Raw genomic sequence first — 19,213 nt, forward strand, 5'->3', positions numbered from 1 at the left:
TTATTCTGCGGAGCTACTTCAAAATTATTGTTTATGAGTGAGTCCTCCTCAAACAGTTCTACAATATATATATATATATATATATATATATATATGGTGCATAGTTAATTTCGAAAAATTTGTGCTCATTCTACCTGGTTTATCTGAAATAAAGATTTTATAGTCACGAAACTGAATGTGATTTAATACTAATCGAGTGTGTGGTTCAACTTCAGTCCCAAATTCACACATTTTCAAAATAAAAGCTCTATAATTCAGCTCGGTATTAATTGTTGCTGCAACAACATTGATTTTGTGTTTTTACTTTGAAGACAAATTCCCAAAACAGGAAGTAATTTTTGATGAATGTCGATGTCATGCATGTGTCTATGATTAATAATATAACATGTGGGGGTGGGGTATAGAGGTAATTTTAATGCTTATTATTATCAATTGTCAGAACTCTCGGGATGAATCCGCAAAATGGAAGTCAGTCAGTCGAGAAACACACAAAAATCACACACACAAACTGTGGTGGAAGCTTGGAAGTCAACCTTTATTGATATTGTTCAAAAAAGTCATGTCAACCAACGAAGAAAATCATATACGTCTTTCATATTTGCTTCAGTACTGCTGTTTAATACACTGGTTAACATAATGCATCTCTACTCATCTGACAGTGATAACAACTGCAGATCCTCCCTTTCAAACACTGATGCTGCATTTATACTGTAATTGTTCTTGGCTGTGACTAAAGTTGTTGTTATTATTAGAGCAAATTAGAAAAGATGCATTGCTGGGACCAAGGTAACGAAACCGAGGAATCTTCATTTCACATATGATTATACATGTTGTGTATCGTCAGTGAAGGAGATGAGACCTGCGTTGGTTTAGAGCTTCGATCACTGTGCAACCTGACGGGAGTTAAAGGGTGAAGTCTCACATAGGTGCAGTTTGATGTTGCAGATAACACAATGTAACGCAACAGAATTGTGTAACTTAACAAACCGTGAGACCGCCCAGATTCTGATCTGTTCCGTTTTGGTTTTGCTGCCAACGAGGCTCTCACGCCTGTCCATTTCTTTGCTGGTTGGTTTTGTTTGTTTGTGAACAAGATTACACAAAAACTACCAGACAGATCTCCACAAATCGTGTTGGGAGGATGTGGTGTGGGTCAGGTAAGAGTCCGTTAAATTTGAGTGTGGATCCAGGAACTTTTTCCACTTTCTTTAACATCGCGAGATAGGCTGGACTATTATCCTACATGTCTCTTGATTTGTCAGAGATTCATTTATGGACCTTCATGTTAAAAATCTGACATGTTACGGGGACTGATATTTATAAGTGTGAAATTTAGAGCAGATCCAAATAAAAATCAGGATCTGACGAATTTAAATGTGGTTTCATAAGGAGGCTTTGGAGGAGGTCTTAACTGTACTGAGTGCCATTCTAGTTGGACCCATACCAACTGAATGTCAGGTCCATTTTCTTTATGATACTACCAACTGTTGGAAAATGATTAAGTCTCATAAAATGAAAATTGTAATGAAGAAATAAGCTGAGGGTTGTGGGAATGCAGTTAACTTCGATGCCTGAAATGTTTTAGCTATATTGTCCCTGCCCAATTAATTTAACTGTTGTTCATCACACCCACTATAATGAGTTGATTCAACTCCAGCAGGCCAATTCGAAATTTTAAATGCATTTTCAGCAAAAAAAGTTTTGCGATACTAATTTGTGAAAAATTTACTTCAGGACCTTTCTCTCAGCAGTGGAGACTATATTTTTAAGACACTGCAACTGATTACAAATGCATGAGGTGACACAATGCAGTACATAGCTGAACGACGTACGTCTAAAAGTATAAAAAAAAAGATAAGCCAAAGGAGAAAATTCCATAAGGCACTGGATATAGAAGAAATACCAGCATTTTTCAACAGATTTAAGCTCGTACTACTTTATTATTCAGTTTTAGAGGAATAATGTTTCTCCTGATATGACCTGTAGACACTAGTGATGTCTTTTCAGCTGCTTTAGAAAAGAGCTTCAGACACATGCCAACATTCACACAATCGTCTTTTTATTTTTCCCAGTTCACACATTACTGATTGTAAAAGGGTTATGTTCAGTTTCAGCAAAGTTTTTTTTTTATGGCAGATTACTACGGCGATGTTCCGCAAATCAAATCAAACTCCTGCAAAACTGGGTATTACGACTTTATTCTTTTATTATTGAGTTTCTTCTCATAATCTTCTAAGTATTTTTTCTTCAACATGGCCCTAAACCTCCGTCGTAGTTTTTTCAGAGTAGTTGAGGGGTTGAGAAATGCTGGTAAGCCTTATATGACTTTTAACTGGCTATGTGTTGTGTTTCTAAAGTCTGCGCACAGTGTCCGTCTTGGTGGTTGGACACCTTGTCGATATTCAAGTACTCTCCTATAGTCCTCTCGGGGGAGTAAAATAAATTAGATGCTCTTTGAACTGCCCTGCAGTTGCAATGTGACCTGCAATGTGACCGGCAATGATAAAACTGAAGATATAAAAAACACATAATGGTATCAAAGTAAAAAAAAACTAACAATGTGAGCGAAGATGTTTAACCTGGTTGCTTGATTTCATATATGTTTCAATGTTCTGATGCTTATAACAAACAAATACATACTGTAGTTGCCCAGCAGTCTATGTGCGCAGATACAAAAGTAAAAAAAAACAAAATAACAAAAATATAAAAGCTGTAATCTTAATGAAACTACATGAAAAGTTGGTTAAGGACAAAATCCAAGGCCTCAAAGACATAGTATTGAAAAACATTTTGTAAAAAACCTCCATTTAACATCTGTACACTTCCCTGACACTGTAACTGTCATCTCTTTTTTTGAGAGCTGGAATCTGTTGGGTTCGCATGTTGTCGGAGAAACAAAACAAAAAGGTGGATAAAAACCTAAACATTTCTAAACAAATTTCATGTTTTCTTTTCTTTTACTTTTAACGCCACGACTGATTGAATTTGCTTGGACATCAAATTCCTCAAAACCTCGCTCCAATGGAGAAATGGAGTTTAACCTGGTTACTTTCCATTTACAACCTGCTTTTCAAATTCATTCTCAACAACAATGGCACAACTCAGTAGTTGATTAAAATTAAACAAGTTTCATCCATTGTAATACTCCTCTGTGGACTTCCCTGTCCCAACATGCTTTGCTGTCCAGCAACAATCCTCCCAAACCAAAGTTAAAGTGTTTCTTGTTCATTCTGTATGGAATGAAATGTGAGGTCAAACAGGCTGGTGCTCTGTAGGAAATTAGCTTTTGCAATGATTTCACTTTAGCACACAAAACTGTATCTTGGACATCATGGTTAGTAATATTTCTTTATCGCAACTGTCTTTGGTATTAAAACCACGCTTTGTGGTAGCATGTGTGAAACGAATCAACTGTTTAACTTGACACCCTCTCCCATACGAGAAGAACAACAGAGGGACTGGGATTCAAAATCTTTGGCTTATAGCAGGAGTAGCTTTGGCCCGGGTAGAAGGGCGACGGCCTTCAAACTGAAAGAACTGGTCAACAGAGCTGTAAGTCTGTTTATCAAAGCAGGGGGGTTTGGGGAGGGGCTTTGTCTATGAGATTCAGGGTTGGAGGCTGGGCGGGGGGCGCGATGGTGGCGGACATGGAAGCCCAGGGGGCGTGCGGGTCGGCGGCAGACCTGGGGGTACCGGGCCTGATGGGGGCGATCTGGCAGGAGGGCTGCTGGAGGTGGGAGACGAGGAGGCGGTGCGGGTCACGGGTTGGTAGTCCGGTGGCGGCGGCGAGGGCGTGTGGATGGGAGTGCGAGGTGGGGCCTTGGCTGCTGCTGACTCCTCCTTTACTCTTGTGAAGTTGATGCAGCGACCCTGAAGCAGAGAAAGGACACATATTTGAGCTAAAAATGTACAAGCAATTCAATTATTTTTCACAGCTGGATGAACTGCACTGAAATTTGGTGCAGATTCATTGTTCCCAGAGGATGAATCGTAGTGGTGATTCCATGACTTTTCATGTACGGACATCATTGGGTCAATTTTGTTACCTATCCAGTAAAGATAGTGACAGTAATATTATATCTTACATTCTCATGGTTTGTTTGACCTGCAGACACTGCGGCCCGAATGAATGAATAACAGTGTAACATTTAAGTTATATTAATGTAGAATCAGTTAGAAAATGCAAAAGATACAATCTAGTGACAACGCATGGGCACAAACAAACAGGTAGGGGCTAAGAAGACAGTGACGTCATTCGACCAGAAGGTCGTTGTACGGTCATTGTACTTTGTATGTGTCTCTGTGCCCAATTCTGTGTGTGTGTGTGTGTGTGTGTGTGTGTGTGTGTGTGTGTGTGTGTGTTTGTGTATGTGCGGCCAGCTGGTGTTCCAGATTACATTTAAATCCCCACTTCGACGACCCATTCCAAATGATCCCGGTTAGTCTGATGTTCTGTCGCGAAAACCGCGACTCTCTTATCAAAGTCCTCCTCCTCATGATGGGACCAGATTTTTAACACAAATGGGGAAGGATGGGATTAGATGCTGAGACTGGTGTGTGAGTTTGAGGGTGGTGGGTCGTGACCGGTCAGGGGGCTGGGGGGTAAAATGGAACAGTTTATCTAGAACCTTATAAAAAAAACGTATCGGCTTGTAAAACAAATGAATTTGTCTGGTCATAACTCGTTAAACGTTACAGCAACCACAACTTTCATAGAGATCGCTGTTACAATAGTAGCCCTAGCTGCTGTTAAGTTCCATATGATTTGCACCTGACGTGGAGTGAAGCAACTGTAATAAAAGTATGAAAGATATGATGACTACTCTTGCTTTTTATTTAAACTAGGTACACATTGCTTGATTTTATATCAGTTTTACAATTTTATCTTTACATTTACAAGCTGTATTTACATGTTAATGGAGTCCAATAATGTGCTATTTTAATTATAAAGTGAAACCAAAACTAACAAGACCAAATGTAAACAATGACACAAAGACATGAACCTTGTTTCAGACTTTTCCTTTTCGCTAAAGCTTCCAGAGACCATCGAGAATTTGCAAAGTGTCCGTCTCTAACACAGTATATAGTCACCGAGAGGCCATGTTTGGCAGAAATTTATTGAATGCGGTCACAGAGGACACATACCAGTTATCCCCACGGCTAAATTAGCTGCTGAGAGCAGACACACAAGTTGAATAAACATAGGGGGGAAGAGGATGAGAATGTGGCAGTGACCTCCAGATTCTGGTCTGTCGCCACTTATCCAGTCTGGTGTTCCAAGACGTCCGTGTGAGGATCAAGTCAGATTCCTTAAAACTGTTTTCTGGCTTCATGGAAACACCCGTGGGGGGGAGATGTGCGTCTACCTTTTTTTTTTAACACAAATGAATTCTCTGAGCTTGGATCCGCTCCAGACAGGATTTAAGGAGAGACAAACGAAAGATGACTTCTTTTTCAGCTGTTAAAGATTGAACCTACTTTGGGTTTAACTAGTTGAAACCAATAGTTATGTGCTTCGCTTTAAGTGCATTGTTCTGTTAGCACCCAGCTGTGGTCGGGAGCTCTGCATATTTTCCTGAATTGAAAAAATAAAAAAATAAAAAGCCTTGCTCTCTCATTCTTTCTCGCTGATCTCCCACAATGTCTGCAGTCTCACCAAGGTCATAAAATGGTCTAGGCAAAGTATTTGTGTGTGTGTGTATGTGTGTGTGTGTGTGTGTATGTGTTTGTGTGTGTGTAGGACACATGGGTAGTTGGTTAATGGAGACAGCCTTGGCAGTCGTCTGCCTTAGGTATTACCTCATGTCCTTTAGCCAGCTAAATGCTCCCCTGGGGAGGCTTGTGTTTATGTGAATGAGAGAGAGAGAGAGACTGTTGAGTGAGGACTAGCTCGCTCTACCTCATACTGTACTCCCTGACGTCAGGGTGAGGGTTTGGTGACGCACTAATAATGGCTAATGCTTTTCCTTAAAAATTTAGATGACTATATCCTAGTGGGTTTAACTCTAGTCTATCTCTAGTCAGCTCTTTGGTTATGTTGTATACAATATAAGGGGGGTCTAGCGGGTCGTCCACTAACCTAGAAGAACGGTCTTTCGATCCCGGACTCCTCCAGCCCGCAGTGTCCTTGGGCAAGAAACTGAACCCCCAAATTAGCCATGACGCCTGTATCAGTGTGTGATAGAAGAAGTGCAGCAAATACTAAGGCTGTATGAATATTTGGGTAAATGTAGCTTGTGCTCGAAAGCACTTTGAGTGGTTTATATGACTAGAAAAGTCTGTTAATGAACACACACACACAAAATGCAGAAATACACACATACACTGATATATTGCCAAACCATGAGTCTGAGCTCTATAATGATACTCTCGGAGGCCATGTCAGCATAGTGAGCAAACGCATACTAAACTTGTGCAAGAGTGTGTGTGTCTGTGTACGTGTGTCTGGTGTGTGTGCATGTGCGCAGTCTACAAAGTATATTAACACTACAGGAGAAGAGATCCATCTTGTAATATTGAAGCTGATTTACTTTGCATGAACAAGCTTCACTAGTTATTATCCCAGTTCCTGAACGCTATTTGCATGCTCACTAAACCACAGTTACACATGATGGTGATAGTTACTTAATGAATAAGTGAATATACTGCATGCAGTGAAGTTCACTATTAGTCCTGTGACCTGCAAATCTCAAGTCCCACATTAAGTTCAAAAACTTTTTGTTTTGTGTCATAAACCTTTCTTTATGTACTTCAGTAACAGTCTGTGTATTGCACAATCCCAGATATATTGAATGCAGTTACACAGTTTTATCTGTTACTTTCAAATAAATGTGTCTTAGGGCGCTTACAAGCCGACCGTGTTTGGCCCAAACTTTTGGATTCTTTTTTTTGTTTAGTCTGAACCAAAGTAACAGGTGTGAAAGGAGCTTAGGTCCATGGTCCAGATGAACACACTAAAAGTTAGGTGATCGAATGATGTGGTCACAGTCTGGATCAAACTGGAACAATTATACAAATTGCAGGAGGTTTAAACATCAATAAACATTAGAAGAAATTACAGACTTGCCAAGGCTCACAGGATTGCTTGCAGTCTTCGGCTTTGGATAATATAACGTGACGAGGACGTTGTTGTTTTGCACATTCGGACATGCAGCTGATGTTGGTTTTACGAGTCATAATACCACGCAAAGATACTAAAGTGACATTAAAATTAATGACATTTATTTTCTCCAATACAAATATTTAAATAAGGTTGGCAGTTAACCTCCTGTGACCACGGCAAACAAACCACCAGTGTGAAATGCAAGATACAAAGCAGTTTGAGTTCAGGGTAAATGTGGTTTTCACTGTAAGAGTTCACTGTGCACTTAAACAAACACTGAGGCTAAAAACTCATGACTGTGCTGTACAGGAAAGATTAAAGCAAAGCATTTAGCTGTTGTTGAGGCCATTGAAAAAAGGCCTACTCTTTTAGAAATGAGGCCGGCCTGCTGGCCTGAAAGAAGTTTCTGCCGCTTCGTTACCAACAGCAAATGACTTGAGGGGGCGAAATCATTAGAGTGGAAAGAGACAGATGAGTTCTTCTGGGAAAAAATGAATTGCGTCATGCTGTCGTTGCTAAAAGCTTTGGGTAGAGGGAAATTTGTCGACAAAAGAAATCAAATCCAAAACCCTTTTTTTTAAAATGATCTTACTGCCACTTTGCTTTGGTAAAGATGTAGTCATACAGTACTGACGGCAGGTTTTCGTCTCATGTGTCTTCGGTAAAGCTGAAAACTTATCTGGTGGCAAATCCTGTCTGTATACCTGCTTGCCAGGAAAAACACTCTTAAATGTGGAATTCCCGTTAAAAAAGATCATTGGAAAATTTTCTGCTAATAAGGCATGGGTTTTTACAGGAGCTTAGGACGGGAACTGATCAGCAGGAGAGTTGGTGGTGGAGAGGAGGAAGAACTGAGAAGATGTTGGCATGTGAATTGCTTTAAAAATGCCACAAAGGAATACCACAATTTATCTTTACCATGTACCACAACATTTCCCAGTTCCCATTAGGGCTAATGAAAGTAATTACCCAAACATATTTTAACAATAAAACATTTGCAAAATGTGTCGGGGAGATTTAAAACATCCCTCGAGAGCTTCTTATCTCAGTGAACTTCCATCATCTCTCCACATCTGACACATCTAGGGCTGTTTGATGCAAAGGGCATTACAACTAAACCATGTGGCTGATCCCAAAAAGAAGACTCTTAAGCGGCTTACACACACACACACAAAAACAAATCAGACAACTCCAGCATGTTTCTGAGTGCTAGCTGTAGTTTCACTTTCTATGCGATTTATAGCACTTAATGTGAAGCAGGTGTGAGACGGGCTGAACGGGATGGAGACGATGTTAGCCAGCGCAGGAACACCAGGAGTGAATGAAACGGCGAGACAGTAGGAGGGAGGACTGGATGAGTAATCTGTACAGATGTCTGAAACCAGGGCAGTTTTATAACTGAGCCACGCTGGCGCAGGGTAACGGGTTTCTGAGTCTTTTTTGTGTCCTTCAGACAAAATGTTACACACTTGACTGCACAACGGAAGAAATGCACCCTCTGTTACTTGATTCAACATTAATCTAAGTGTGTGAGCAACTGTCATGTTAAAGTGATGTGACATGGGACTGTAGGAAGAGCACATACTATATATGTCATGTATACGGCTTAGGTACTCACATGATCCCCGGGCTGGGGTCTCATCAGAGAGACCTGGTCGTACCCACGGCGGAACAGAGCCCAGATAGCATCCAGTTTACCCTGGGGACGGAGCAAAGGGAGAGGATTAACAGCTGACCACATCTGGACACCAAACTTCCACAACACAATCCATAACTTAACAAAATCCTATTAACACTGGTTCTACTGTTCAGCGGTTCTTAGTCAGACAAATATTGTGGCAGCTGATTGTGCGGGTTAGTGTTTTAGATACTTATTATTCACTACAGATAAATTCATGACTTCTGTAAAAAGAAAAAAATGTATACAGCACTTATGAATCTATTACACAAACGCATGAGCCTCTAACTCCCTACAAATAAGTGTCTCTTACCATAAATGAAGCAGTTTCTTTTTCTGAAATGGGCCAATCATACAACCTTAAATAGAAGTACCGCCTTCCTGTTGTATTTCTCCACCCACCAGTACAGCATAATTTATTTTCCAGACTCATGAGGTCACACTGCTACCTTTGACCACTGAAATCTAACCAATTAATATTTGCGGCGTATGAACTGACAGACACCCGTCATCATGCCTCCAGCCACTGGCTGTTGCCGGCGAGTAGGCGTAAAAAAAGTGAGCAGGAGCTTACTTTAAATACACAAGAGAGAAATGACGATCCCAGCAGTAACAGAAACAATAATTCAGAGCACATGTATTTCAATGAGACCTGCATTAGTATGATACTAAACGTCATTTCAGCCAAAATCTGCTGGAGTGAAATGATAAAGGTGGGGATTTGCTTCTTATATAAAAGGAATGAGGAGATGCGTCTTGCTCCTCAACTCATGTGAAATCTTAAACTAAAATATGTTTTAAGCCGTAGAAATACACGGCTGCAAAGGAGCCGAGCACAGCCAAACCCACAGAGACGAGTCAGTGTATGAATCCTTTTCCTACAATGACTGTGATGTATGGATAGTGTGAAATGTCAATATGAATCACTGCAGTGCAGTCTGTGGGGCTGTGGCATATTAAAATGCAGCCCTCTAAGCTATAAGGTCGCAGTATGTACAGATAACAGTGCTGCTACTGTATAAAAAGGCCAGCGCTGACAGCACAGAGCTGTATTGTAGTGTACGATTGAAGCACAAACAGCCCTGACGCCAAGTCCAATAATGTCCGCCTGTCTGCACGATATGTTACAGTACTAGCTACGTATGCACACTGATAGCTGTGGAGTTTTGTCCTTATGCCACAAATTATACAAAGACATGAGCTGAACAGGCTTTATCCCTCCCTGCTGGCTTGTGAAATCTTTGCAGCTCCACTTGCGGTGCATTTCATGCTTCAATTTCAGCCCAAGGATTTCAGGCTCTGCAGTGGGCTGAGAAGAGTTTGCCACCCTCAGTTATTTGAAACTCATGTGGGCATGAGGTCAAGAATGCAAAGTGGTCAAACTTTAAATGAGGCAGATTTTTTTCCCAGAGTTGCTGAAAAGCTGCTATTTTGTTTCAGGAGTGATGGATGTGCTTAAATGTACTGTATCTATATGTCTGTGTTCTGTATTTTTAACAACCCTGGGCCACATTGTCTGCTGGTCCCGAGGGAAACTGAGGCAGTGTTTACCCGGATGGGCGTGTACCACTTCCGGTTCTGAGTGGGCTTCTTGTTGTGAGCTTTCTTGGGTTTGGGCTCGAAGGGTTCATACTCCTGATCCGGCATTTTCACCACAGCGTTCTTCGGCTTTTCCAGTTTAGCTCCCTCCTCGGTCGAACCCTTTCCTCCCCAACGCACCTACAGACAACAGGCAACACATGAATACAGCACAGGATACAGAAGTGAGTGTTTCCTAAACTAGTCTAATTTCCATCTGCTTTTTTTGAGTCGTGCATTCAAAGATCGCCTATTAGCATCATGCATGTCAGTCTGTCACCTCCATCCTCTTGATCCCTCCAATTCCTCTTCCCCCATAATATGAGGCATCCACAGTGGGCCACTTCTTCTTAGGCAGACCATCTTCATCTTCGGACTCCTAAATAAAAAACAAGGACATTTATATTTGCTGACCTTTATAATGGTATTCAGTGAAACAAGTCGTGGGCTACTTGAGCCCTCGCGTTTAAATTGAGCCTTTATTTTTGTGCTCTACATCCACGTCAGTCTCTTTCACATGAAAAGTGAGAACACAAGATTTCCATCTCTGAGAAAGGCAAGCTGAAAGGAGGACTTCTCCCCCCTCGTCCGTGACTTCTATATGAAATCATGTATTTTACTTATCAAGTAATTTTGTGGTTTTAAATCCCTATTATATCATTTCATCCTGAGATATTTATATTCTTTTTGTTTTGTGTCTGTCTCGTGTTAGAAACGTCATCAATGTGCCCATTCACTCACAGTGAATCCTTCAGATGATCTCCTGCTGTGTTCTTACATGGTTTTTTACTAGGGGTTTGACGGGAAAATCTTCTGAGAGTGTGTGTGTGTGTGTGTATGTGTGTGTGTTGACTCACAGGCTCAGGAGGAGGTGGAGGAAGAGGTTCTTTGATTACCTGTGGAAGAATAAGACACATGTTCACTTCTCCTTAACACTGGCACCTCTCAAAGGAACTTTTTTGTCCTGACCCCCTGCAGAGCTTATAAGCCTCTGGGCGTCCAGCCAAAACCCTTTGAAGCTCGTGATAATTTAATACTGCCGACTTCCTGCATGTACTTTTTGTTTCTTACCAAAGTGCAGCAGAGAGGCCAGAACCACCACATGAAGAGCATGGCCAGCAGAAGGAACAGCACCAGCAGGGTGATGAGGAGAATAGTGCCATCGAACTGGTGAGAAGAGGAACATGGAGGTTGTACATTACTATAACAGCACCAGGGCTGACACAGATAGACAGAGATTTCAACGGCAAACAAAAATTGGTTTTAAACAACCTTAGCAGCATGAGTTCATGAGTTGTAAGGTGTTTGCTCACATATATCCACTAACTCCACATATATCTGGATGTGGAACGCATATATCGAGAACTGCTTATCTTATCAGATTCACACCAGACATGTGTATGGAGTAGAATTTGGTGCAATTTGAACCAAGGATATGTTCAATATTGCTAAACGTTGAATAAACAGACAACCAGCGCTCTGTAGCAGCAGCGGCTGGGACTCATCAACGCAAGTGACGTTCACAACAGCAACAACAACGTGCTGATTTGAGCTTAACTTTAAATAAACACGTAAACAGCTCTTTGTGGAGGAGCGGTGTTGCAGCTTCAGGGTTCTGGGGACTGAATCCTGCAGCAGCTCTTAACTTGCTGAGGCTAACTTACTAAAGGTCACTTTAACAGGTTCAAAAAAGAAATGTAACAATTTAGTAGCAGTAGATGTAGCACGTGGTGGTGACAATGTAACAGTATTGATATGAAGCCTGCAGACTGACTTTCTTTCCGACATGTTTTTTCTCGATGACAGTGGTTCATGTGATTTGCAGGCATCCGTCCAAACATGGTTCCCATTACAGACCACAGATGATGATCACGTGTGGTTAAACTTTCCTTTATCTATCTGGTGGCAAACACTTGAGGGGGACGGTTTATATGAGCTCACCAGTGGGGGGGCCATGCACATCACCGGAACCAAATCTTGTGAGGTAATGGTTTCTTGGAAAAGATTCAGACAATTTGAGCAGCGGCCACATTTATGTTCTGCTGCTTTTGCTGGTGACGTGCACATCGCTGCTGATGAAGGACAGACTGTATGAAGGACAGACTGTATGAAGTGTGTGTTCCTCCCCCCGAATGAAATGGACATGTTTTATGGGCAAACTACAAATACTGAAACCCCTCGATGTCGCAGAGGCTTTTCTTAATCCTTGATTTATACTTTACATGTTGTTTATTGCACCAGGCCGACCCATCTCCAGTCGGCGGCTTGTCGTGCCATCCCGAGCCTCGTGTGACTTCACCCTAAATGGTTTCGTTTAGTGGTGAGAAGCGGCTAATTGCAATGGTATGTCTAATTGAGCCCTGTACATCACTAACCACAGCAGAGCAGTGTGAATTCAGAGTTTTCTTGTATATGATGTCAGATAGACTGAGGGGGAGGCAGCTTCAAAGAGTATATTTCTTTTTGTCAGGGTGGGAATCTTTCCTCTGGCCTGGCCCATATGTCCCAACATCCGAGTTCTTTTTCGTTGAATTGCTTTAAATGGTCTTAAATTGCATTTTGTTTAATTTGTTTTTGGCGCAGGGAAGCTCCACCCTGCTTCATGCTGATCCAGTTATATACAGCCACCCACCTGGGACCTTTACGAGTCACTGAGCCGATCTAGCAGTGATGACTGTTACAGGATATGCATCAGAGTCCTGAACCTGTTTCTCTAACCTCGAGAGTCCTGCAACCCTGAGGGTTGTTCGGATTGTTCTTTTTTTGGGGATGGATCACTTCTACAAACCCCCTGTGGTTTGGCTTCCAAGAAGGAGGAAAATAAGACAATTTAGAAAGGAAAGGAGAAAGAGGTGAATGAGGTGAAGAATCTCCCTGCAGAGCTGCAGAGAGCAAAACACCAGGCTTCGAAGAACAGTGGGTAAGAGATGGAGGTTGCAGAGGGTAAAAAAAGACTGGAGTCCACGTGAAATAGAAGACTGGAGTCCACGTGAAATCTCAAGAGTAAACCCCAAATATTATCTTCTTAAAAATCTTTTGAATTTAATATAAAAAACTACCCAGGTACAAAGTCCAGCCATTTCTTTGGTTTTCCTGGTATTTTTAATGCTGCTTTTCGCTGCATCTCCTTAGTGAACTTTTCATGAGTCTGGTCAGTTTTAGAATTACACAAAATAATAAAAAGAAAAAGAAAACAAATATCGTATGGTATGGGTCATACACGTAGAAGACACTGACGAAAATGTCAAGAGAGGATGTGGGGATAATAGCAAACACAGGTTTATGTTGCTGCTACTATACGCTGGGGACCTGTCCAGGGTGTGAAGATTAAATGCCGGCAGATTGAATACATTTATCAAAGATGGTATAATAATAAGTTCTCACTTACACACTCTGTGGTGGTGACGTGCACATCGCTGCTGATGAAGGACAGACCGTCGTTCATGCTCACTTGGAGATAAATCACCCTGAAACAAAACAAGACACTCTGTAACAGATGTAACATTGTCAGTTCACACTAGATTTGTTAAGCTCAGTTCATTTAGGCGTTGCCTCTTCTGTTAGAACATGTGAAATAATGTCACAGAACCACCAGCAGATGTGAGGTGGTTAAATATTGGAAAAGCATTTGAAATAATCAGAACAATAAACCCACCAAAACATACAGGATTAATATCATGCTGAAAACTAAATTATTTTAGGCTGATGCTCATATTCAGTTATCTGTCTAATCTGTGTAATAATTCCCATGTTGAAATTGGTGCGATGTGGAAACGTGATACATTCAATATGAATAAACTTAGTAAAAGACATTGACGGTGACAACAGCACCATCACGACAACGACAAGTGATTCTCCTCAGTTCAGGGTTCTGTGTATTGAGTCGAGCTTCACTGAAATTTGAATAAACAGGTAAACAGTTCTTTGTGCAGCAGTGGTGGCACAGCTTCACAGTTCCAGCAGCTGGTTTTCACGTTACTGGTGGTCACTGGTTCAGTTTCCGAAAGAAAAACTGCAACCAGCTTCACCACAGGCACAGACCAAGCAAACAGCTCATTCCAAACAGTCGGGTTTAGAACGGGCTCTGCCATGGTTTCTTCTTGTGTTTCAGAAACTGGAATCTGATTAGTTAGGACTCTTTGCATCTGTCAAATCTCTAACCTGACCTGAGGTGTCACCAAGACTCAAAAAACTACTCAGTAACGTAAGTCTTGAGATCTTTGTTTACTTTAGTCCAGTTTCACCCCAAATGAACCAAATACACAAGTTTTTCAATGTGGCTAAAAACACAGAGAGAATTTATTTTGCAGGTGTGATCTTGTGACTCATTGAGCAACACTGCAGAGGTCAAAGGAGGAGAGGTGCATATGAACCAACTGGGAATGACAAGAAAAATACATGACCTGCCTTAGTCGATTTTGTGGCTGTAGCCAGGTTGTGTGTTTTTTTTTTGACATGACACCATATTAACTGCATCTAAGGATTGAGAACAATCTCCCACAGCTGCTGCAAAATGTCCTTTAGTGACACTGAGTTGCACAATGTATGACAAAATACTCTCTGGATTGGAGCCACCTGAGGCTTTTGGAATGGCAAGAGTTTTGCTTGATGGTCTGAATCCTTTTCTCCTTCGAGTGGTGGAAAAACAATTCTGAGAATTTCGTATGACGTCCTGTTGTTGTTCACTTCTTAAAAACATGTGGATGAAAGGAATTCTTTCCCTCCCCCATCGCTCTTTTTTGGTCGAGGACCAGGTGGACGTGAATGAGGTCTGGCAGATGGAAGGCAGAGCATGTGACCGATAAACCTGTCTTTACTCTGACTCTAAGAGCTGGCCGGGTCCAAAAAAAGGAGCAAGGAGGGAGACAAGAGTTGGGTTCGTGGGTAATCATTATCGATGGCACGCGCAGCTCGCTGACTATAAACAGCTGGCAACCAAAAGACAGAGACTTCAAGAGCTAAAGAATAAAAAATAAAAAGCACTAAAATCGAATAAAGCCGGTTTAGGTTAAGAAAACAGACAGTTTTTTATAAATGGAATAAATCTCCTCCAACATCCCAACATGGCCGATTGTGCGTGGTAGGGATGAGGCCAATGAAAAGTATATCTTGAATCAATTTTGTGAGGATCTTCCTTCTTTTTTTTGAAGGACAAAAAGGAAAAATAAATGCTTTTTTTAACGAAATGGGCAATTTCTGTATTTCTACATATTGATTCGTTTTATTACTTAGGTTATTTGTTTTTCTCCATACTTTTGAACTTAGAACTTTTGAAAGACACAAATGTATGGACCACTTGTGTACAGTTTGGCTTTTACCGATGTCCTCACACATCTGGGCACTGTAGTTTTTAGCAAAAATTGCAAAGGCAGAAGTATTTGTAGTATTCGTTGGGGACTAGTTTCAATGGCGGACTGACACAGCTGGTTCTGTATTGAGCGTTTACGGCAGCTTAAAGTGGGAAACAAATTACAGAGTCCATATTGGGCAACAATGGAACAATAAACTTAAATAGGGTTTAACTTAACCGGCAACACTAGAATGAATCCATTGTTGGTTTTTCTCTTTTTGATAATGGAAATATAAAAACTTTACAAACCTTATAATTTTATCTTTTATAGGGTATGTCTCAGAAGAGAAAGGATGCTAGCACATGACACTAATTTAGTGTCTATATTTGTTTAAGTGGCTTTTTTAAGGAAATAGCTTTTAGTTTAGTCTTTTTCACGTTTGGTTCGAGTAACATTTTGATTAAGTTAAAGTCTTTATCTTTACAGTTCAGTTGTTCCTCGACTTTTTCTTCTTCTTCTTTTCTTCCTCTAATCCCCTTGGTTTTCCACTTTGATTTGTATTGAGGATATAAGAAGACAAAGAGAGATGTTAGTTGAAAAAAGACCAGTGTGAATTTGAGGAGGAGGAGAAAGTAGAGGGGAGGAAATGTTGGTTGTAGAGCACAGTGTCTGACAGCTCTTGAGGAGGGAATTGAAACAGACAAGGCAGATGGCTCAAGCATGAACTGATGCACACACACACACACACACACACACACACACACACACACACACACTCACACTTGAAAGAGACGGTGCACACACATATTCATCTGCCATTCATTAGTCGGAGTGGGTCACCCTGACTTAAAAGAGAAGTCTATGTTAAAGCACTTAAACATGGGCCCTGCCATAGCCTGCATTATTCACAGTGGTGGTCTTCTTCTTGTATACGACCGGCAAAACACAACAACATTATGTCACATCCAGATGTTTCCAGCTGGATATATTTAGGCAGTCTAATGCCCTGTCCACAAAGAGGCGGACATTTTACAAGATTAACTTTTTCCTTTTTGTTTGAGCCTCTCAAACACAAATGGTGATTTTAGTCAATAACACTGAGATTTTAACAAACGCCTTCCAAAGTTGAGATTTTCCAACACTGGTTTTCTGTGTATCCGTGTGTACATGTAACCAAAGTGTTTCGGAAACAATGATGTCACAGTTAACGAAGGTGGACGGACATTTTTTTTAAACGTAGGGAAACTATTCGATTAAAATTAGCTACAACATCAAGTCTTCTTTCTTAACCTCATATTTTGCACCAGCATGAAATAATTCTATGCCTGAACCTGATCAGAAATTGTAGCTAGTGTGACGTAGCAACAACATATTAACATTGACAACATAAATCTCATCTTTGCTACGAGATATAAATCATCGCTTTATCATACGAAGCCCTCCTTAATTTGTCTGGGTTTCAGTGGAGCCATTGAAACACTCTCTGAAAGGATTTTCCACTCTGCTGTGGAAGATAGGCTGCATGCAAACACACATGGCCACACACTTGAAAGACCGGGGCCCGACTGTTGCACAGCTTTGATCAGCCACGACTGGACATGGAGGAAGCCGAAGGGGAGCGGAGGACCGACAGGGGATGAAAGAGGGAGATAAATAAATGACAGATACAGAGAGAATATGTGCAGGAGGGCAGACGGGCAGACGGGCAGACGGGGGGAAGGAGTGAGGAGGGGGAACAACCAGCGAGTCGGTGAATAGAGCCACCGTGGCACCAAAAGTATAGATGGAGGCAGAGAGAGAAAGGGTGGGAGGGATGACTGTGGGATTGGAGTCAGGAGGTTAAGTGTTCATGCATGAAGTGATGGAAAGTTTAAGGCAGAAAAGAAAATATACAAAAGCAGAACTGAACTGACTCTAAGAGAAGCAGAGGCACACAATGTACAGTACGCTCGGTTTCACTCTCTCTCTTCCATGGTATCGATTAAAGCTTCAGTGTCAGAGTCGTCATTCCAGCTTGTTAAAATCCAATCCTTCCTTCTCACACCACAGCAACTATTAACTGTACATGTGATTTATTACATCTGAGGCAGAATAAAATGAAGGAATTTGTACTGTTATTATAACAGGAGCCTTTTAAAGGTCAAGAAAGTGTGCAATGAAAGACCGGTACCCTCCGCCCCTCTGTCTCTCGTTGTGTTTAAAGTCTTTAACCACCGTCAGCTGAACTATATATTCTGTGGTCTGCTGTACTTTTGGTCCCGTAAAGACTTTAGGTCAGAGAGGTTTAGCGGGTTGTTTATGTTGGAACCAGGTTGGGCCCTTAAAGGAGAGTACGGTCAGCCGATGACTGGCAATTCCAGCCACTAGACCAGAAAACGGTGTGTCCGTGAACGTTCCAGTTAATGAACCTCAGTGGTTCTCACAACCGCTCTTCTTCATCCTTTTCATCAGGGAGCCAAAAAACATTGATTTGATCATGAAAAAACTATATCTTTGCACCTTTGAACCAACAAACACAATCCCTATTTTCTAATTTATCTCAGTCTGAAGCCAACATTATTACAACTGAGGTCCAAACTGGTGTGTTCTCAAAGACAAACAAAGAAGCACAACAATGAGTTTGTCATTAGAACTAAAGGGGAACTCCAAGTCACGTCCTGTAGTTTTTGCGTAAATCTGCTAACTTACAAACACAGACCTAGATTAAAACATCATTGGGAGAAGTAACAAAAATGTTTATACTCTTGACGAAGCAAGGATTAAAGTTTTTTGTCAGCGTGACTCAGGTTATTTTGTATGGATCCTAAAATCACAGGGACTGTTTACTTGTATTTTTGTATCTACGCTGTTTATGTCAGTTTTAGATGTAAACGTCACTGCCTACATATGTCACTGCCCACAACATGAATGCAGAGTTTGGACAGACAGCTCTGTCCATTTCCGTTTAAATATCAAAGATGACCATATTTGAGCCTTAATGCTCCTGTGGTTGCTTAGTCAGTTGCTTATTTACCCTTCCAGAAGACAGCAGAATTCATTTGGAATCTCTCTCCAACCACCAAGTTCAATACAGACTTATATTTTTAGCTCTGTTTTGGTTTCCACCTTACTCCTCGGGGAGATACAGCTCGCAGCTGCTGGTCAGTTTTAACACCGTGTGTTAAAACGCTGCTGTGAGCAGTTCATAGAGCTGTGGAGAACTGTTCTCTGTGGGTTTTCTCACAGTAAGCAAGTGCAATTTTATCAGCTGAGTCACATTAGACTTGTATGTTTCGTTTTGCTTAGTTTGCAGGAAAGCTACTGTCTTTTTCACTGCTCAGTTCTAATTCAGGACGGAAGCAGGACAAATGCGTGAGGGGTTCACCGCTTCATGTGCTGGTGCTCCTACAGAGCTCACCATATATTTTGCTGAGCTATGCTGGGATGTAGAAAAGAGGAATGCAGCCATGGACAGGGATCATAAAAAGAGTTAATGTACGGCAGGCTCCTTACGGTCTGCACATACAGACACGTGTGTACATGTATACATACATGTGTTTCTCTGTATTTGAGGCAAAGAACGTG

The 19,213-nt window shown here is 41.3% G+C and overlaps 1 protein-coding gene across 1 annotated transcript in view; it reads right to left on the reverse strand.

Annotated features, from left to right (window-relative positions):
* Positions 1–516: 516 nt before the first annotated feature.
* Positions 517–19,213, reverse strand: part of antxr1c (ANTXR cell adhesion molecule 1c) — a 36,350-nt gene continuing 17,653 nt past the window's right edge. Inside the window, exons 12-18 of the mRNA XM_053413857.1 lie at positions 13,747–13,825; positions 11,430–11,525; positions 11,216–11,254; positions 10,639–10,737; positions 10,332–10,499; positions 8,721–8,801; positions 517–3,870 (exon numbers count right to left, since the gene is read on the reverse strand). Coding sequence (XP_053269832.1) covers positions 3,607–3,870; positions 8,721–8,801; positions 10,332–10,499; positions 10,639–10,737; positions 11,216–11,254; positions 11,430–11,525; positions 13,747–13,825 — 826 coding nt within the window. The 3' untranslated portion in view covers positions 517–3,606. The remainder of the gene's footprint in view (positions 3,871–8,720; positions 8,802–10,331; positions 10,500–10,638; positions 10,738–11,215; positions 11,255–11,429; positions 11,526–13,746; positions 13,826–19,213) is intronic.

Source organism: Pleuronectes platessa, chromosome 21, assembly GCF_947347685.1.
Source record: "Pleuronectes platessa chromosome 21, fPlePla1.1, whole genome shotgun sequence".
Classification (NCBI taxonomy): Eukaryota; Metazoa; Chordata; class Actinopteri; order Pleuronectiformes; family Pleuronectidae; genus Pleuronectes; species Pleuronectes platessa.